The 22,274-nt window shown below is 35.6% G+C and overlaps 1 protein-coding gene across 1 annotated transcript in view; it reads right to left on the reverse strand.

The window, feature by feature from the left end:
• Window positions 1-4,098: 4,098 nt before the first annotated feature.
• The window catches only part of Scn7a (sodium voltage-gated channel alpha subunit 7), a 79,827-nt gene continuing 61,651 nt past the window's right edge, over window positions 4,099-22,274 (reverse strand). Inside the window, exons 18-25 of the mRNA XM_059260601.1 lie at window positions 20,705-20,878; window positions 18,413-18,520; window positions 14,643-14,921; window positions 13,858-13,911; window positions 13,347-13,484; window positions 11,451-11,555; window positions 10,531-10,801; window positions 4,099-7,174 (exon numbers count right to left, since the gene is read on the reverse strand). Coding sequence (XP_059116584.1) covers window positions 6,111-7,174; window positions 10,531-10,801; window positions 11,451-11,555; window positions 13,347-13,484; window positions 13,858-13,911; window positions 14,643-14,921; window positions 18,413-18,520; window positions 20,705-20,878 — 2,193 coding nt within the window. The 3' untranslated portion in view covers window positions 4,099-6,110. The remainder of the gene's footprint in view (window positions 7,175-10,530; window positions 10,802-11,450; window positions 11,556-13,346; window positions 13,485-13,857; window positions 13,912-14,642; window positions 14,922-18,412; window positions 18,521-20,704; window positions 20,879-22,274) is intronic.

Consider the following 22,274-nt stretch of genomic DNA (forward strand, 5'->3'; position numbering starts at 1 on the left):
TTATAACGTTTTATTAATTCTTTGAGAATTCCATACAATGTATTTTAACCTTATTCACTTGCTCCTTCAATTTCTCTTGGATCCACCTTCACATTCTAAACCACCCAAATTCCTGTTCTCTCTTTCACGATCAAGTCTTTCAGATTGGGTTACCAAAATACTCCTGTGTGTGAGATCTGCTGTGGGGCATGGTTGACCTATCAACTGTGACACCTGAAGAAAACATACTCTCCCTCTCTCAGCAGCTATCAAACACCAATACATCCTCAGTTAGGAGTAGGATTTTGTGGTCACTTCCCTCTTTCCATACTTAGATTTTGTCTGGGTTGATTTTGCATGGGACTTGTGCATTACATCACAGTCACTGTGACTTCATACGCACAACTAGCCTGTGTATCTGAAAAACAGTTTCCTTGTAGTCTTGCTCTTGCAAGCCTTATGCTCCCCTCTTTTCCTCAATCACCCCTAAGTCATGCAAGAAAAGGTTTGATATAGACATTCTGCTTAGGATGGAGTGCTCTGAAGTTTCTTATTCTGCATAGATTGACCACTTTGAGTATTTGTGTTAATTGTCATCTACTGCAAGAAGAAGCTTCTGTAATGAGGGTTGAGAGGTGCATTGATCCATGGGTATAATGTTATATCATTAGGACACTGTTTAATATTATTTTCATTTAGAAGAGTAATAGTAGTAGATTTTCTCAAGAGCCTACAGACTATCTAGGCACACATTCTTAGTACTAATAACAGTGTTCAATTCTCAGAGTGGTCCATACATCCAATGAGAAAGTGTTTGGTTACTTCTTTAACATTCATATCATCATTATTGCATCAGAAGACATATCTTTCCAGGAGAGTCATTATTACAGTTTTACAGGGTTTGTACCTTCTGGCACCATGAAAGCTATCCTGAAGTATTCATTTGATTTTCAATGTTCCATGATTCAAGTGTGTAGTGTCTTCAATGATCTTATTGTCAAGGACTAGAAGGTAACCAAGAGCAATGACTATACTGGGATATGTTTTTAGATCTGTTGAACTCCACTGATCAACAACTAAAAAATGATGACCTATTACTAGCACTGAAATTTTTATTTGCTAATTTGTACTGTAGAGTTAGGAACTTGCCCACCTTGATTATAGGGTAACTCCACTTAAATTCTTTATAAAGATGTATATGTGTATGTTTGAGGAAGATTCTATAGTTGTAAGTTTCCATATGGCTTTTGCAAAAAAGATCTTTGTATTGCGGGTTACATGGTGTAACGGTGAATTCATATCTTTGGCTTTTTATTTTTACCTTTTTCCATCCTTTCCCATTTTCCAACCATCTAGGAAAAATTGGTTTCTTCTTTTTAAACTGAATTATAATACAATGCAAGAAGGAAAACAGTGTACTCTTTTAAAAGTTTTTAAAATTTCAGGATTTTCCAGACAAATATGTAAGGTTTGGACAAATTTCAATAGAGAAAGAAAAATACCATGAAAAGTCAGAAGAGGAATATGGTCTTTCCTTCATCAGACTAAATAAAATATTCTCTGTGCTAAATATGGGAAGGGGAGCCTATTTCTTTGCAAAGACACACAATTAGAAATTATGCTTTGGATAGAGGGTCAGTTACTGGAATATATATATAACTAAAGAAAAGTGAAAAATCAATAAATCAAATAACCACATTAAAATGTGCATAGAGCTTAACAGAGAGTTCTCAAAATATGAAACACAAATGGCTGAGAAACACTTTATAAATGTGGAGTTGGGTGGATGGAGAGGTGGAAGGATCTAGGAAGAGTTGGGGGAGGGAAAATGCAATCAGAATATATATATATATATATATATATATATATATATATATATATGTGTGTGTGTGTGTGTGTGTGTGTGTGTGTGTGTATGTTTCAGTAAAATTATATCAGAATATAATTCTTTTAATAAAAAGAAAAGATAAGCAGACATAAAAATAGAAGAAAAAACTAGAAACCAAATAATGTCAATCTTAAGTGCTAATAGATCTATAGGTACATGCAAGTGCTCGAATACTCCAATCTATCTAACAAAGTGCTTCTCATAGGAAACTTCTAATTCAATGGCGTAAGAAATTGCCAAGAAAAATGATCAAAAGTAAAGAAAAGATTTATTAAGCCAAACTTCTAAAAAAAGCAGCTCTGGTTACTTATATCATCTGGTAAAGTTAATTTCAGAAGAAACAATTATGAGGGGCATTACACAATGATAAAAAGAAAGCTTACCAGGGGCAAAATAGCAATCTTTAATATATATGTGTCAAATAACAGAGCTTCAAGATTAAGCAAAAATTCATCAAAAAGAAGAATAGGACAATGAGAATTTTAACATGTCCCTCTCAGAAACCAACTAAATCAGTAAATATAAAATCATCAAAGACACAGAAGATATGCACAGCACAGCAAGTGGACAAGATATAAGTACACACAGAACACTCTATTCAACAATGTATGAAACACACACAGAATACTCCACTCAGTCAAGGATACAAACACACACAGAACGAACACTACATTCAACAAAGGATGCAAGCACACATAGAACACTCCATTCAACAAAGACTGTAACACAGACAGAACACTCTGTAGGTGAAAGTTTTTCTCCTGCCTGCCTGTTTCCAAATACCCAACAGTTGCTTCCCAAATAATTGACTTAGAGGCTTAATATTATTTATAAATGCTTGGCCAGTAAGTCAAGCTTATTACTGACTAGCTCTTACACTTAAGTTAACCCATAATTCTTATCTATGTTTAGGTTTAGCCACATGTCTTGGTACCTTTTCTCAGTGCAGCATTCTCATCTTGCTTCCTCTGTATCTGGCTGGTAACTTCTTGACTCCATCCTTCCCTTCCCAGAATTCTCCTAGTCTGGTTGCCCCACCTATACTTCCTGCCTGGCTACTGGCCAATCATTGTTTTATTAAACCAATTTGAGTGACAAATCTTTACAGTGTACAAGAGCATTATCCCATAGCAACACCCTATTCGTCAATGACAAAACACATGCTATCAAGTGTCTATGAGCAGTTTCTGAAATAGATCAGTATTTGGCCAACAAATGAATCATGACCAAATGGATTGAAATTACCATAGTTCTACTTATAAAATATTTTATTTTGGTTATTTTAACTCTGTGTGTGAGTGTGTGTGTGTGTGTGTGTGTGTGTGTGTGTGTGTGTGTGTGTGTATGTATGTGTGTGCACTCAAGTATGTACACATGAGTATAGGTGCCTATCTCAATTTTCAATTACTTCCCCTTTAATTTTTATCTAAATTTCATTGTGGTCAGAAAAAATGATCTATGTGACACCCATACTCTGAAATTCATGAAGATCTATCTTATGGACCAGAAGATTTCCAGTTTTGATAAATTACCCAGTTTCAAAAAGAATGCATGTTCTGAATTTATTGGGTAATATTGTATATAACATAAGATAAAACTTGTTTTTTACAGTTTTGTATATCTCTAAAAAGAAGATATAGAATTGAATGAAAACAAACATAGAACATATTAGAAGGTTAGGGAGTAACTAAATAAAGAATTTTTTTTCTTACAGCATCAGCATATTAGTCATGAAGAAAGTATGCAAATAAACAACTTAATTTTCTACTGTACAAAAATAAAAATAAGAGCAGAATAATATAAAGTGAGCAGAAAGAAAAAAATCTGAACAATAGTAGAAGAAATCAATAAAACTGAGAAAAGGAAACAGGAAAACTAATGAAATAAAAATTGTTTTCTAGAAAGCCCTTACAATTGATAAGTCTCTAATTAAAACTAAAATACACCCTGTATTAGTGGAACAGAAGACTAATACAGAGATTATACCAAATGAATCTCAAATTCAACGAGTCTTACCAAAATCCCAACTTGCTTTGACACAGATTTGATGGCTGATCATACACTGATATGTAAGCATTAGAGATCCAAAAGTAGCCCAGAGATTTTTACTCTTGAGTTATGAGAATGAACAAATGAATAAGTTACCGTGTAAATATTATTGTTAAAATTTTACTAATCAAATTTGCCAATCTGGCTTACAAAATTGTAATATAAAAACAAACAAAGCCAAGTGTGCTTAACAAGTGACATTTATTATTTCCTGCAGTATCTCAAAAGTAGAACATATGGCAACAGTCTTTCAGAAATGAAACTTCCTGCAATTTTGGATGGTTATTGCTCACCATTCTTTATAAGTAATAGCAAAATGATCTTCAAACTCAAATCAGTGTGTTGTCATCGTGGCATTTACGGAAGCAAGTTATAATTCAGTTTTAGTATCTGCAGCAATTTCCACATTAAGGCATTTCCAGGAATGAAAAAACTGAGAAGTTGAGGTAACACACCAGCTGTCACCAGGTCATTAGTTAAACATTCCATGCCTCTCTTGTCTCTATCACAAGACAGAGAGTGAACAGTAAAAGGGAAATATTTTTATAAAAAGTCCCACCGGACTCTGAAATTACATTTACTGAGGTGGTCTTTCAAGGCATGTTGGTAAAGTTACTAAGTTTCTGAGGAGCAGAAGCAGATAAGAGGAGTTAAGGCTCATAATCATGCGTTCATTGCAAAATACAATCTCTAGGACGTCATGGCATTGAGTGTCATAAAACACATTTAAAGCTTGTTATATAAGTCAACAGAATATATATTTTCTTTCTAATTCTGGAGGACTTCATAGGCACAGTGAAATCAGTTTTCATACAAAGGGAGTATATATCAGATTCTCAAACTACATGGAGGGAATTAAACAATTTTATGAATAAATCAAAATCAACTATTTATATTAATAATAATGTCAGTAGTCAAAATTAATTTTTGTTATTTTACAGATTCTCAAATATAAAACATTTACATGAACACTTATATGTATGACAAAATACAAAACAATAAGAAGGTAAAAGGTAAATGAGCAACTAAATCTAATTTGCATGTAATGATGTTATTAAATACCAATTTACTTTTGTCTGTTAATTCATAGTCCTTATTGTTTTAAGGATCACTTTCCTTTTTAAGATACAAGAAATACAAAGTACAATGAAAACTTTCAAGTGACCATTTTCCTAATTAAGGGTCAGGGCACTGAAAATCCCTAGACATGCTGGTTGCCTTCGACTCTTCTCATTTATATGACAGCATGCATCTGCTATGGATAAATGGTAAAAAATACATCAGTTTTTATAATAAGGTGAAGCTTTAGTCCACTAACATTTATCTCTATTGTATCTATTTAGTAAATGTGTACTTTAAAAAGGTATAAATGTGAAGAAAATACAGAAAATGTAGGCTCAGAGAGTAGTTCCTTCTATGCATCTCGCTCTATGAATCTAATCTGTTGCTGAGCTGGACCTCATGCAGAGCTTGCTAGAGAGATGAGGAACCAGGAGTCCAAGAGCAAAGAAGCAGTGTCAGCATCCACTGTCTGAAACTAAACAACAGTTGTCAAACCACCACCACTACCACCACCACAACCACAACCAAAACCAACCAACCAAACATACAAAAGGCCAAGAAGTAAAGAAGAAAGAATAGCAAAAACAGGTGTCAAGCCAAACTGTTCAAGGAATATGTGTTGTAAATTAGCCTAAAATCTCTGTGACTGAACTCAAAGGTACTTTCTGAAGAACTGCATTTTCCTGTACAGCCAGTACCATTTATTTATGCATGCTTGTCATGTAATGCAATGTTTCTCTGTTTCTGAAGCACAATCTTACTTTAAGGAAGTATCACATATTTGCAACTAAGCCCCAGGAGTAGCTACCTAGCCTGTAAAATTACATATAAAATAGAAAAGGAAAGTTGTTTAGCTGCTGAACTTTACTGCCATTTTTTTCCTCGTTTCCTCCCACTCATCTTCCACCAGAGGCAACAACAGACAAGCCATATAGAAAAAGGTAAATAGCCACATGACAACAGTAACCTACTTTAGATGCATTGGGCAGATTGAACATAAAAATGAGTTTGGCGTGAAGATGTGTGGATCGACAAACATGTAATCATTTCCTCTACTCTCTGATCAGTAATCATACTTAGTTAAACTTTGTGTTTGGAGGATATGTGAAGAAAGCACAAGTGGGAAATGAAATTAGATCTGGGTTTGAATAGATGTCTTTTCCTCGATTTTGTGAGAACGTGCACCTTTAGAAGCAGGATCATCTCTGCCATCATCTATTATAGGGATATCTGATGTGTTTTTGTCATTTTGCCTTAAGCGGTAACTCTTATAAGCACGCTGGATGATGGTTGCTGAAACTGCCTCTTGTTTGCGTTTCAAAGTGGTTGTAATTGGTTCGTATGTGATTTTGAAAGGGTTTGCTAACATGAATCCAGATTCTATCTCTGAAAGGATTTTCTCCACTCTCTCATCTTTTCCCATCACTCTTTTCGTAAAAGCAAGTAAGATGTCAAGGCAATGAATTCTGTCTCCAGCGGCCATGGGGAGATCCATAGCCACAAGTTGGCCCTTGTTTGGTTTTGCCATGAAAAGAGGAGGATCAAGAGCAGCTGCAAAATCTGAAAGCTTGCTAGAGTCTATGTATTGGGTCCTATCAGGGTCAAACCTGTTCCATACCTGGAAAAATTTCTTAAAGTCATATTCACTCAAGGTCCTGTTTTTTTTCTTAAAGGGAATGCTTAGAAACTCCATGATTAACATGATGTACATATTAACAATGATCAGCCATGATATGAGGATGTAACTTACAAAATAAAAAATCCCAACAGTAGGGCTCCCACAATCTCCTTTGACCTGAGTGCCAGGATTAATTTTATCAGGATCACAGTCAGACCACTGGCTGTTGAAAATTGCATTCAGCATGCCATCCCAACCAGAAAATATTGTAACTTGAAAAAGACAGAGCATACTGCTTCCAAAGGTCTCAAAGTTGGAGACATCATTAATTCCAGCTTCTTTCTTAACATAGGCAAAGTTGTACATTCCAAAGATGGCATAGATAAACATAACCAGGAAGATGAGAAGAGTAATGTTCAGCAATGCTGGGAGTGACAGCATCAAAGGAAGCATCAGATCGTGGAACACCTTTGGTCCTTTCCCAGGATGCAAGATGTGGATGACCCGAGAGAGAAGTATCAGTTGCACAAGTGAAGGAGGCACCAAGTATTGTCCTACTGTCAAAGGCAGCAACAATCCTTAGTGTGAGAAGAGATAAAAGTAGGCAACGAAGTTATCCTCATGCAACTATAAATAGAAAACAACTTATTTTGCAAGTAATCTAGTTTTCTAAGGCTCATGAATCTTCTGCCAATCTATCACTTAAATTAACCTATCTCATGTAACAGCATATTGAATATTGGGCTAGGTAAATACTAATTGTACCAATGACAAGGCTATATACCAAACTCAGGAGACACTTTTCTGTACTGTTATCTGCTGTGGATATTGCTCTGTATGCTGTGAATGTGTTGCTCTGATTGGTTAATACATAAAGTGCTGATTGGCCGGTGGCTAGGCAGGAAGTATAGGTGGGACAAAGAGAGAGGAGGGTTCTGGGAACAGGAGAGCTGAGTCAGGAGTTGCCAGCCAGACACAGAGGAAGCAAGATATAAAGATACCAGTAAGCCACAAGCCATGTGGCAAGGTATAGATTTATCGAAATGGGTTAATTTAAGTGTAAGATCTAGCTAGCAAGAAGCCTGAGCCATTAGGCCAAACAGTTTTAATTAATATAAGTGTCAGTTTATTTGGGTCTGAGCAGCTGCAGACCGGGCAGAACTGGAGAAAACTTCAGCTACAGTCATTATAAGATACTTCTGAAATCATAGCTGACCAGAATATTCACTGTAGGTCAACAGTCAAAATTTTTCTGAACATTGTTGGATTAAAGAATTTTGCTCAATCTCATATTGAATGCCTTAAAAATGTATCATTTAAATATGGAGAGATTAATAATATAATTTCTCTCAAATATTTTATCTGTTCTTATGATAGTTATTAAAGATGAGTAGAATGCAACACAGGAAGACATCACTGATAATTATGCATATAAAAATGTATAACCTTTAGTGAATCATAGATTGTAATCTAATTTGTTTCTTTCATAAGTTGTATTTCAGGCCAAAGAACTTTAAATATGAGTAGAAGCTGTAAGTATTTCCTTATAACTTCATGTTGGGTTTTGGTTAAGAACTGTCATAAGGCTTTGGTATATCTGCTGAGAGGAAGTATCATAGCTCACACTTTGTTAACATGCACACTCCATAAGATGACTTTTTTTGTGAGGTTCTGTCATGTCTATATTCTCTCTAAAGTATGTCAGTGACTCTTTTACCCTTGCCAAATACCCATCTTTCTCCAATCTTCCAAGCTCTTCCATTATTCAAGAGGCAAGCTCATTTGTCTGTGCACAAACTTATTGACATAATCACTACCAGGAAATTAAACCCTTTATCTAAAATCTGTTCTCCTGATGACATTATTTTCCATGAAACACTGTCAAAAGCAGGAAGCATATTCTCCTCCACTCTACATTTCTCAGGCAAAAAGAATGAGTATCTTTGTGCCTTTCCAGCAAGACTCCTGGGCACATTTTGTCCACTCATTTTTGTTAAGAGGTAAGACAGATTTTTAGACTCTCTGTGGATCATGTCGCCCCACTCAGTCCTTTCTTATCATGTCCTGGCTCTGGGAACTACACTATCATCATTGCTTACACTCAGCTGAAGGCTTCAGTATGTGGCTTATGACCTCCTTGTTCAACTCAGCCTCTCCCTCAATAAACCATCCAATGGCTCCCATCAGTGTTTCACTGTCTCAACTCAATAATACTCATTGTTTTCCTTCAGTCACCTACATCGGTGCCTTGGCCAGAAGACTGACCCAGAAGAGTGGAGCTTCAAATTTAAACAGCTCTCTCTATGGCTGACCTTCCCCTTCCTGCTCACTCCGTTAAGGCCTGCTTCAGTCACTATGGCTCTATAACTCAGTTGTTTTCTTCCTGCTGCCTTCCCCATCTCTGTGTATTTTTCTACCAGTCCTCTTATATTTTTCTCTCAGTAGTCAGTAGCATGAATTCACTATTCCACCGAAAGAACTGAAAATTCTGAAAGCACTCAGTTGCTTTCAGGAAGGTAGTTTATGTATTTTTTTTGTTATGAAAGTCCTGGTTAATATCATTAGTCCCTTTAAGTTTTTTTCTTTTAATTTTTGAGATTATAATCTAATTACACCTGTTTCTTTTTCCTTTCCTTCATCTAAACCATACACCTTTCTTCCCTCTTTTTCAAAGTTATGGTCTCTTTTTACACTAATTGTTGTTACACACATATGCATTCTTATATACGTAAATACAACTTGCTTAGTCTGTATAGTATTACTTGTATGTATGTTTTCAGGGTTGACCGTTTGGTATTGTGTAATGATTTGGTATGCTCTTCTCTCGGAAAACTATTTCTCTCATGCTCAGAATTCCTTTGTTTTCTGTAGTTCTTTTTGCAGAATAAAGATCTCCTTAGCTTTCCTTTATAGTGCAACTATCATCCTTGAGCTAATGTTTAGGCAGTCACATTGGTGAGACGTTATGGCTGTAGCTTCTGACACTCCTAGGAGACAATCTCATAGTAAACTACCTGATCCTATGGCTCTTACAACCTTTCCTGTCTCTCTTCTGCAATGACCCTGAGTCTTAGGTGCAGAAGTTGACATCATTAACTTTTAAAAAATGCTATCTACTCTCATGGAAATCACATTCTGGTTATGCAGAAGCAAACACTAAATAAACTTCTTTATTCCTGAAATAATTTTGCCCAAAATTCAGTGCATGTCTGTGCCCTTACCCAGTATGTCTCTGTTTAAATTGACTTATATGATGTTTTCTCTGACCACCAATTACTGATCAGATACCCTTCCCTCTGTCCTATGCTTTAGTACTCTCTGTTTCTTACATAATAGCACAGTACGAGAATGTACTGCTCTGAATATGTATCCTCTCAGGGTCTGTAAGTTATGTAAACATAAACGATTCCTAACCTTTAGATGCAGAGCCCTATCTGTTCAGCAAGAGGATTAATGAAATGTATTTGTAAACAAAGAGTGAAATTACCAAAGTAAGAGAAGAATAGAGACAAATTCATTAAACCTAAAACTATGAGACTTGGGGCAAAATCCTTTAAATCATAACATGGTAATGCTGCAAAATCAGGGAATTTTTTTTAAAAAAATTAAAGCAAGGAATCTTAGTGAGTTTAAATGTCATAACATTTTAATGCACAGGGCTCCTTCTCCTGGCAGCCTAGAATGTCACGAATTACAGATTAGCAAGTAGGTATCATGTGTTTGTGACAGATACTTTATAAGCTTTTTAACACATGAAACATATTTTCTCACCAAGAAAATGGTGATTGTACATATACACGTCAAACAGTAGTTCATTCTTTTGGGGGAAGAAAAAGATCTCATCATTTTGCTTCTCAAGGGTCAATCTCTTGGCAGGCATTGTGATGGACTGAATTAATGCTATAAAGGAAAATTTGACAAGAACAAGCCTTACCTGTAATGGAGAAAATAACCACCATAAAATCATGAACATTCCACACATTGGTGAAATAGTGGCAGCGGAAGGCAATGAGCTTCAGGATGCATTCTAGAGTGAACAGCATGACAAAAATGACTTCCATCCAGTAGAGGGCAGTTTCCATTTGTATACTCTGCTCATCATTTTGTATCATAATGGTGGTTGCTTGGAAACAGATAAGAACTATGATGATAACATTAAAGACACGATGTGTTACCAGGTCAAAAATGAAGCCTTGGAACTTGTTCTGTAGGTGAAGAGAAATGCAATATCTATTAGCAAGTTACTTAGGTATTTATATGCATAGTGTCTGGATTCTACAAGTTTCCTCTCAAAATAATGCAAAATGTAACACTTGAACCCTTTGCCAAAGAATGCATTTTATAATTGTGTCAAAAACTACATCTATCTATCTATCTATCTATCTATCTATCTATCTATCTATCTATCTATCTATCTCTATCTCTATCTCTATCTCTATATCTATCTAAATCTGCATAAATACATACATATTATATTTGACTATAATTTAAGACAGGATAATGTAACCCAAGCTGGTGCTAGACTTGCTATGTTGTGAAAACTGGCCATGACCTCCTAATACTCCTCCCTCTACCTCCCACGTGCTAGGATTACAGGTGTGCTCTACTACATCTAAAGTATTTGTTAATAATTGGAAAAAAAAACTATATTCACAACTTTAAAAAAGATAGTAAATAAACTTATTTAGCTGTTTTATTTTTTGTTTTTTTGGCAAAGAGGCTTACTTATTTATGGTGCAAGGGATTGAGCCTAGGATTAGTTAGGAAAGCACTCTACCATTAAGCTATATTCTAAATCCGAATACAATGAACATTTTAAAATTCATTTATTTAATTAAAATAATATTTTCTTACTATGGGACGGGGTGCTGGCCTTTGAGAATCTTCATACAGGAGCTTCTTCAATGCCCGGTATTGTTTTTTCTGTTTTACTGTTATAAAAATATTTGATCCTCCTTGGTAAAAAAATAAATAAATAAAAGATATGAAAATCAAATTACATTTCTTCCAATTCTTACCTTTACTGATGTGCACTTCAGAAACTTAGACTTCATTCTTTACACAGTCAACTTTTGGCATTTCTATATGAAAATTCATATGAAATACACAGAGAACATGATATTCAACTATCATTATTGAACTTTTCTATTTTCAGTTAGAGAGACAAGAAAGGCCCACCATAAAGAACTGACTTTGATAGATAATGTTTGAGTCTTGTAACAAGACGGAGTAAATAAAATTACAGTTGGATCAATTAGCATTTTTATAAATTCAGTTATTGTCATATTTTACAAATGCAACTGAAAGATTCTTAAAAATAATTCTGAAAGTACAGAGAGCTAATCAATCAGCATTTTCTAGAGCTGATGGATTTTTGTGTGTTTCTAGTGAAAATTTCGGTATCCTGTACAAAATATATAAAGTGAATGGTGTCTTTAATCTAGGAAATTGTCACTGTTTATGCTCTGAGTCAGAATGTCAAAACTAGAACTGACATGTTCCACCATTATGAAGCCCAGAAACAAACCTTAATATGCTATCCATTGGGAGGACAGTCCTAGGATGCTGCAACATTAAATCAAATCACATGTTGCCACTGAACTTTCTGCTTCCCCTGAGTAGCAGATCCACCCTGGTAAGCAAGCACATGCCTCTCGATTATGACCTACCACTTTCTCTACTTAAAAAAGAGCTCTCTACCTTAGACTGTGTCCATGCTGGTTATGACTCTGGAGGCTTAGAACCCATTGACAAACAGAACTTTTCTAGGCCTAGGGAGAAAAGTGATTGCAAGGTGCTTGCCTTGTAAGCAAATGGACCTGAAGATTCTAGAACCCAGGTAAAAAAGCCTCCATAAAGACCTCACAGGTAATCCCAAGGTTGCAGAACAGAAACAGACAGATCCCCGGCGTGCACTCACTAGCCAGGGTAGCCTACTTAATGAGCTCTGGATCAATGGCTAGTGATAGAACTGTCTCAAGCAAACAAACAGCAGGTAGATGTCACAGCTGTAGAATGAAACCTTAAGTTCATTTTAAGTTGACCTTTGGTTTCTGTATGGATATTTATGTATGAGTACATACACATGCACACACATGCACCAAGACGTGTGTGTGTGTGTGTGTGTGTGTGTGTGTGTGTGTGTGTGTGTGCACACACACCATATTCTTTGGGCAGGGTTGATGATGACTGTAGGTGGAGACAGAAGTATCTTGACATTGAGACCAGTTTGGGCCCATTAGAACTCCATAATTTCATGTTATTTCTAGAAAGATTTCATTGTTTGTGCAATATCAAATCAGAAATACATGTAATCTTCATATTTGTGTCCTGTGTTTAACTGCAAAAATGACTTTACTTGTACTTTAACCATACTTGAAGATTATCATGCATTTGTAGCAAAGAATAGTCAGGCTCTATTTCAAAATAGGACTTTTTTCTGGCCATATGCATATATTTGTGAATAGACACATTAAGGCCATACGTTTGATTTCCATTACACTATTATTTACAAACACATACACAAAAATGCAGAAACTTCTTAACTTTAACTCTTGTCCAAGTATATTTTGAGCAATTCAGATAAAATAAGAGGAGCATTTTTGTAACATTTACAATGTATAAAAACATTAATTACTGTTCAATTACATTTGTAGCATGTAAAAATGACAATAAACCAATAAGACAATTCTAGAAGCATTTTGGAAATTCGTTTAATTTTAAGCATGTATAAAGAATATTTATACTTATCTTAATTTTCTGCTTGTTGAAATTACTAATGATAACACCAATCAGCATACTCAGAGGGAGAAATAATCCAAAGATAACAAAGACAACAAAATAGATGTACATGTAGAGGTTGTGTTCGTAATTAGGCTGCATATCTACCTAAAATTAAATGTGAAAAAATTAATACAACATGGCTACTAACTTTCTAAAACATGAGACTCATAAGACAACTGATGAACCCCAATTAATAAAGGAAATGTTTTCCGGGCTTCTTGGTGCATGGGTATCATGGCTTTGTTCATTTGGGCTTTTAAATGTGTTTAGTTGGTCTAGTTATTGTGAAAGAAAGATGACAGTCCTTCAAGAGAGATAACTGCGCCTCAGTTGTTACATATGTTATTGGAAGGATATTCAGTGACCATGGAATACCAAATCTGAAATACATTTAATCTTATGAAATACATAAATTACTCTTGTGACCTGTGCTTAGGTTATCATCTTGATAATGACATCAAGAATGTCAAATACTTACACCAACAGAATCAATTGCTGAATACATAATACTGATCCATCCATTAAATGTTGCCTGTTGAAAGTAAGATAAATATACGTGAATCTTATAGAGAACTTTTTATGGTAAATAAAGAGCAAACTTTAATTTGTTTTGGTTTAGTACTCCAAAACACTGGATGCTGAGGCTTGCCATACTTCGATACACAGTGTAACTAATATGTTTAACATGTCCATTATCAGATTATGTTATTTTTACCTAATTTATTTAATATTCATGAACTATTTAATATAGTAGATATATAGTCTCAGTAGAACAAGAGAGACAAAGGGAACTAATATTAGAGTTCTAAATATGTGCTAATAAGTATCAAGGTTTTGCTTATGTTCTTATTCATGTGACTTGTGAATGGTGGACCCTTCCTATATGTTGGATATCAGACCACTAAGAACCCATCCCTCAGTATGTTAATTAGCATAAAGACAGTAGCAATCCAAATAGACTGAAGGGCTGTGAACCTGTTATCTAATGAGCAATGGCAGAAATAGCCAAGTTCTGGGATTCTTTTCCTTTGTCTGCACTGTCATCCCCACCTGCTTCTCCTACAAGAGCATGAACTGTGTCTTGTTGGATCTTCAAAGAAGGCTAGAACAGCACGTATCTCATAATTTTTATCTATCAGCTAATAATTGCTCAGCTATCTTATAACCAAATCTACTCCTTACCCATATTCTGTTCAAAGTGCAAGTTTGAACTTGAGCTTGAAAATAAATTTGACTTTAAGTAGTTAAAAAAAGTATACTCACCACTTGGAACAATGAAAGAAAACCGTTTCCAACATTATCAAAGTTCAGGTTTGCATTCTCCCATGGCATTGATTCATTAAATATCAGGTTTTCACACTGACTCTGATTCATAACTTCAAATGTAGGGAATCGTTCTCCACTTGTTGGGTCAATGCATTCATAGAACTTGCCAGCAAATAAGTGTATGCCCATAATACTGAAAAGTAGCCAGGTCATTAGGCAGACCAGAAACACACTGAAAGTGGGTAATGTTGTTTTTATCAAAGCTATCAGAACCACCTGGAGTATAAGAAAATGAATGTTTTAGATAAGGAAGGGAAAGTATTTTGATATCTGATCATATTCAAAGTGCTCATTAATATAGTATCATATTGAATCATATAAAATGCATATCTAGAGTATGAATAATCCATACACAAGTATTAGAATCACCAAAACAGTTTTTCAGTTTTAATAAAAATATACTAAAAGTCCAATATACGTAAAAATTGGTACATCATTGACAGGCAACACAACTTATTAGTTAGAATCCTAGACTAAATCTTTTATTCAGTAGACCTATATTTGTTTAATGAGATTCTGTACTATGTCAGATTGGTTAAGATAATTTCAACTCAGTGCATGACTTAGATTGTATATAAAGTATATAAAAAGTCTAGGGAATGGGCTGAGAACTGACTTGAAGCTTATGGTATAGAGGGAATCTTAGAAAGTCTTATTAATAAAATCAAACCCAGGCCAGGTATTGGGGTGAACACTGGAAGATCAGAGAACCAGAACAAGCCACAGCTACCTCACCTCGCCAGATCCTCAGCTGGTCTTGTTTCCTCAGACTGGAAGCTTCTGAGTCCTCATCCAAATGGGTCTCAGCTGAACTGTGCTGCTAGAAGCCTGAAAGCTTAACCAGCCAAATGCTTAACTAGGCCAAAATGCTTCTAGTTCCTGGTCCTCATGCCTTATATATCTTTCTGCTTTCTGCCATCACTCCCTGGGATTAAAGGCTCACTTTCTGGGATTAAAGGTGTGAGTCACCATGCTTGGCTGTATCCTTGAACACATGGATTTCTGCCTCTGGAATGCTAGGATTAAAGGCGTGTGCTACCACTGCCTATCCTCTATGTTTAATATTGTGGCTGTTCTGTCTTTGACCCCAGATAAGTTTACTAGGGTGCACAATATTTTGGGGAACACAATACCACCACATTATGGACTTGCAAAGAAAACAATAAAAGAATGGCACAGGAAATATGAAGCCGAGAAAGATGAACTGGTGAAGTTAAAGAGATGGATTGGCTCAGGAAACCCTGACCAGGCAGACTGTGCCCTCCTCACTAAGCTGTGTTACTAATGAGCCGCTCAGTGAGAGGTTGAGGAGATGAACGCACACCCTAAGGTGAACACAGCCAGTGTGAAGACACTGTCTACATTTTCTCACCTCCCTCTAACATTATAATTAGAACTTTGTTCTTATCGCTGCCCTGAAATTGTTGGGACAAAACTGTTCTGCTTGCTATGTGCAACAGATTCCCCTTCAAACTTTGGCAGTCTTTTTTTCCTCTTTCTTTCTCCAGGAATTTATATTTTTATTTCTTTTCCACTCCAGAAGCAAAATCAGTTCTGTTTTCCTCCATTATCCTAAACATCTTTTCTTTGTTTTTCTTCACCATTATTATAGTTATATCTTTTTCACACATCTTTGCTGATATGCTATAGATATATGTACTTGGATTAATGTTTTGACTTGAAGTATTTTTTTAAAGATTTATTTATTTATTATATATGCAGCATGTTTGACTGCAGGCCAGAAGAGGGCACTAGATCTCATTACAGATGGTTGTGAGCCACCATGTGGTTGCTGGGAATTGAACTCAGGATCTCTGGAAGAGCAGTCAGTGCTCTTAACCTCTGAGCCATCTCTCCAGCCTGACTTGAAGTATTTTTTAATCACTTTATTATAATTCTAAAATGAAGTCACTGGACTTTTGTTGATGTTGTAGGTATTTTGACATTTATATAGCTAAACACATTGGTTTTCTTCATATTATTCAGAGAAGCCTTTGGCATCAGAGTGAGGGAGAAAGGACAGATGAGAATTAACTGTGTGGGATGTGTGATGTGACTTTAAGTGAATTTATTGTAAAAAGCAAACTTCACTTTCTTTTAGGAAAAAAAATATATATATTATATATATATATATATATATATATATATATATAATATATATATTATCCCAGTTTAGCTCAGACATGGAAAGAGCCTAGATGTCCATCAACTGATGAATGGATAATTAAAACGTGGTATCTACATACAATTGAATTTGATCTAGCTGTGGCGAAAAATGAAATTATGGAACATCTATGTAAATGGATTGGGCTGGAAAGGTAACCCAGATCCAGAACCACCAACATTGCATGTTATTGAATACTCATACGTGATCTTAGCACTGAATCTTTGTATAAATGTGTTTAATTTGAACTAAAAAGGAACCATTGGTGGCAAAGGACAAGAAAGATCTTACAGGGATGGGGAGACTAGAACATAGGTGATATGAAGGACAAAAGAGGAAGAATAAGGAGCAAGGTTTAAGTGGGGTAGGACAGTAATAGGAGCTGGGGGAGGGGCAATGAACACATAGGATGTTTCTAAAGTCATATGGAAACCTACTGTTTTACAAATTACATATATATTCATACACATATTCATATACATAGTATTTATATAAAAGTTTATTTGTGGATACCCTACATAGGTGATTATGCTTATTCTAGAAACCATGGATTGCTAAAAGAAAAGCCTAGGGCAGTGGGGGATACCTCCTCTTGAGTTTTTGGACCCTGAGGCCCCCAATATTGTCATTACTTTTGGTCTCTCATGAGAATTTGATGATGAGACCCTATCAAGAAGACACCACACACATTGGTCACAGGACCTGGAGAAATCAAATCAGTATTGAAAGTGGCCTCCATATTAGCTTTCATAATACCAGAAGGTGCTATGCAAACTTCTTGTGAGGAGGGAGAGAGGTCTTCAAAAATATTCCTCAGCTGTGAATGCTGTGAACTGCAGTTATGACTGATGAGACAAGATACGGCAAAAGCGCAATAACTGTGAGTGTTATGGGGATAATTGCCTGATTCCTGGTTGGATAGAAGGGGTCCTCTTCAGGAGGAAATGGATAAACATCCATTTTTCACATAACACATTGAAACTAACCATTCAACCTTTAAAACACTTAAATATACAGTTTATAATGTCTTAACGCAAACTGTAAGAATCTCATTTTTGTTAAAATCTCTCTTAAGACAAAATGTAATCATTTACAGAAACAAATAATATCATTTATATAAATATTTATAAATTTGATATTCTATATGATTAAGATTATTACAGTGCTGCAAAACTGGCCAAGAACCCATGGTTGGGCACTGAACAGATCCTAGATGTATATCAGCTACTCTATTTTGCTAAATGGACATAGTATCAAACTATCTCAAAATTTACGTTTTTCTCCCTTTGGATTAGTCCAATTCTCAGACATTGTCAGAGAAGTCTCTTTGTACACTGCATAAAGGTTAGTGCAGAAACAACAGGTGAAAGTGAAGAGAATGAATAGTGACCATGCAGTGTGCAGCCACAAATGGAACTGTTGCTGGGAGATACTTGTCTGTTTTGAAAGAACCATTACAAGCAACAGTAAAGCCTGTTAATTCATGGAAATGCAGTGGTCACAAATGAAAACTCACAGCTGAGTTTTAAACTGTCTGTCATACCTTCATTCTTTCAAACTGAGAGAGAACTCTGAGTGCTCGAAGGAATTTGATAGAAGTGAGTGGGGTCAGATCTTCTCGAGTTTTGCCTATTAAGCTAAGACAAAACACCTGCACATATGTTAAAAAAGAGTTAAGGTGATCATAAACTTTGTGCTTATAAAAAAATGAAAATAACCATTCAACCTTTAAAACACTTAAATATAGTATATAATGTCTTTTTTTTTTTTTTTTTTTTGGTTTTTCGAGACAGGGTTTCTCTGTGTAGCTTTGCACCTTTCCTGGAACTCACTTGGTAGCCCAGGCCGGCCTCGAACTCACAGAGATCCGCCTGGCTCTGCCTCCCGAGTGCTGGGATTAAAGGCGTGCGCCACCACCGCCCGGCGTATATAATGTCTTAATGCAAACTGTAAGAATCTCATTTTTGTTAAAATCTTTCTTAAGATGAAATGTAATCATTTACAGAAACAAATAATATAATTTATATAAATATTTATAAATTTGATATTCTATATGATTAAGATTAATATTTATATTGTTTTTCAGTTTGAAATAAGATCATTTGCAATATAGCAATGAAAATATATTCATTAAAACAAAATATAGAATATACTTATATTCACCTCTGGATTATTACAGTTAAGACAATATATAAAATAATTCAGAAATCATATATGAAGAAAGAATTAAACAGAAACATAGTATTATAAAATTATAGTTGTGAACTTACATGATTTGTAAATTTATATTTATAAAATTATCAAGACTTAACATATGTTACTTAGAATTAAACAAGGTCAATATAGCTATGATTAAACTGTTATTATATCTATATGCTTCTTATATTTTCTTTTTTTTTTTTTTTTTTGGTTTTTCGAGACAGGGTTTCTCTGTGTAGCTTTGCGCCTCTCCTGGAACTCACTTGGTAGCCCAGGCTGGCCTCGAACTCACAGAGATCCACCTGGCTCTGCCTCCCGCGTGCTGGGATTAAAGGCGTGCGCCACCACCGCCCGGCCAACTTCTTATATTTCAAGTCAACATAGAGATAATACCACCTCATTTTTGTTCTTAATTCTATACTATAAAGATGGAGTTGAGGTAGCCTTAGAAACAAAGGGTTCTCTACATAAGTATGCAGGGAAGTAGACACAAAGAGCATTGAGTAGAGGTGCAATGTCCTTCTGTATCATTTTATGGAGTAGAAGGCCAAACGTAAGAGCTGGCTTAGACGACAGAGAGTCATTAATTATAGGCAGAAAAACCTTCCTAATTGTTCATAGTATAGACAGTTATGTATTCATTGGGTAAACATTATTAGCTATATTGTATGCCTAGAAGGCAAAGGGGATAAAGGAGGGAAGAATAATATTCAGAAAAAAATCTGCCTTAATAGCACTTATTTTTTAGTGTGAGAAGACAAATTTGAAAAAAAAAACAAGAAAAAAAATAATAAAAGTGAATAATATTCATAAGTGCTATGGAGGTAAAAAATTGACAAATACTATGGTGGTTGTAGTTTTAATTACATAGCAAAGGATGATGGAACTTCAAAGGTTTCATTTCAGCTACAGCAAAAACACTTGCAAAATCTCTGATGGAGGAACGAGTACCAAGTCAATAGGATAGAAGTCACATTGGCTAATTTGAAGTGGTAGGTCACCCACTGAGAGTGCAGGGGTGGAGAACGGGGGTGGGTGCGAGAGTAGAAGGTGGTCTCATCACGTCATGTAGGGTCTTGGAGAATTTGTTTTTGCTCTGAGGAGGATAGAGTGCTATAGGGTTCCACAAAGAGGCATGTACTAGCTGACATCTACTTTGTAATTTCCACTTTGATTTCTGTGCAGAAAACAACAGAAACTATACCTTGGCCAGAGAAAGAATGTCAGCATAGAATCTACTCAGTGATCCACAAGAGGAACCATGACATCTTGAAGGATAGTGATGATGACAAAAAAAAAAAATAATAAAAAGTCAAAGTGTGGCTATATTATTTAAAAGTCAATTCAGTAGTATTAAAAGATTTTTAGTGATATTTTCAATATAATATTCAATAACACTGTTCTCTTATCAGTAATTTCACAGGTGAATTATTAAATTGATCTAGAACTGTAATGTTGAGTATTTCAAGTTGTGCAGTGACAGGATCTGAATCGACATTAAACATTACAGATGTGGAAATACAGAAAATGAGATGCTGATGTTGAGGCTGTATGGAGGGAGAAGAAAGGAGAAGAAGGTGAATGAATGACAGTAAAAAAGAAAATAATGCTTAAAGAGGTTCTTTAAAATACGTACGATGACGACCATGAAGTCCAGCTTGTACCAGCCATTAGAGAAATAGGCTTTGAAGCCATAAGCCACCCACTTAAGAAGCATCTCCAGAATGAAAATATAAGCAAAGATCATGTCTGCATATTCCAGCAAGATTTTAATGGTTTTTCGCTGATCAATATATATATCTTCAAGAGCCTGTAATTAATTTTTTAAATGTTTAAATGCAAAAATTCTAGGAAATCTGATTATATGGAATTAAATTCAACTTCAAATTCATTGAGATATAAAACTAAATAAATGAAAAATGAGTGAATTTCACAAATCCCTATCTGTAGGTAATAGCAGGTTGTGAAAACATATTTTAAAAAATGGAACTAAAATGTCTAGAAAAATGAGTTGTATTGGGTTTTTTTAGGGGTGGGGGTTCAAGACAGGGTTTCTCTGTGTAGGCCTGGTTATCCTGGAACTCACCCTGTAAACCAGGGTTGGCCTCAAACTTAGAGATCCTTCTGCCTCTGCCTCCTGACTGCTGGAATTAAAGGCATACACCACCACTATCCAGCTTACACATCAATTTTTATACCTGGTACTCCAATAGAGAAAATGTCTCCCATTTACTAACCAGAACTGACCCTGCTTAGCTTCTGAGATTACTTAAGACCAGCATGCCCAGTTTGGCAAGGCCAAAACCAAAAATCTACCTTGGCTCCATCAGCAATGATATAAGAGATGGAGCCAAAGAAATAACAAATGAAATATTCACATCCAACATAACATACCACAGCTACTTTTCAAGTACATGTTGAATAGTGTGGTTGATTCTACAATTGTCACTCAAACTCAGATATAAAAGACAACCATTTTTCTACTCAAGGTGGAATTCTGGGGCATTTTTGGACTCCACAGTTTCCTTGTAATACCTACTAAATTTGGTCTCACTTGAGGACCATGACAAATTTTTCAATAAGCATTTTGAAAACTACTTTTAAAAGATCTGCTTTCAACTGCCTTCCTAGCCCCCAGAAGTATAAACAGAGTCAAACACTTTTATTGAGTGGCTAGGTGATTACTGATACTGCTAAGAAAGGGACCAGACTTCATTCTGACAACATGGGCCATATGTAGGATATTGTAAAATGTACTGGGAGGAGTGGAGATAATAGGATCAGGAATATGTTCTGAGGGAGTGTTTATTGCTTTCCCATAGTTGCTGTAATGATCACTGCAAATTGGTATCTGAAAAGCAGTAAATTCGTGTTCTTGAAATTTTTTAAAAAATTTATTTATTTTTATTTTATGTGCATTTGTGTTTTGCCAGCATGCACGTCTGTGTGAGGGTGTTGGTCTCCTGGAACAGGAGTTACAGACAGCTGTGAGTTGCCATGTGGGTGCTGGGAATTGAATTTGGGTCCTCTGGAAGGGCAGCCAGTGCTCTTAACTGCAGAGCCATCTCTCCAGTGCCCACCCCCCCTTTTTAAATGTATTTATTTTTATCTTATGTGCATTTGTATTTTGCCATGGGTGTCAGGTCCCCTGGAGCTAGAATTATAGACAGTTGTGAGCTACCATGTGTGTGCTAGAAATTGAACCT

Source organism: Peromyscus eremicus, chromosome 4, assembly GCF_949786415.1.
Source record: "Peromyscus eremicus chromosome 4, PerEre_H2_v1, whole genome shotgun sequence".
NCBI classification, from domain to species: Eukaryota; Metazoa; Chordata; class Mammalia; order Rodentia; family Cricetidae; genus Peromyscus; species Peromyscus eremicus.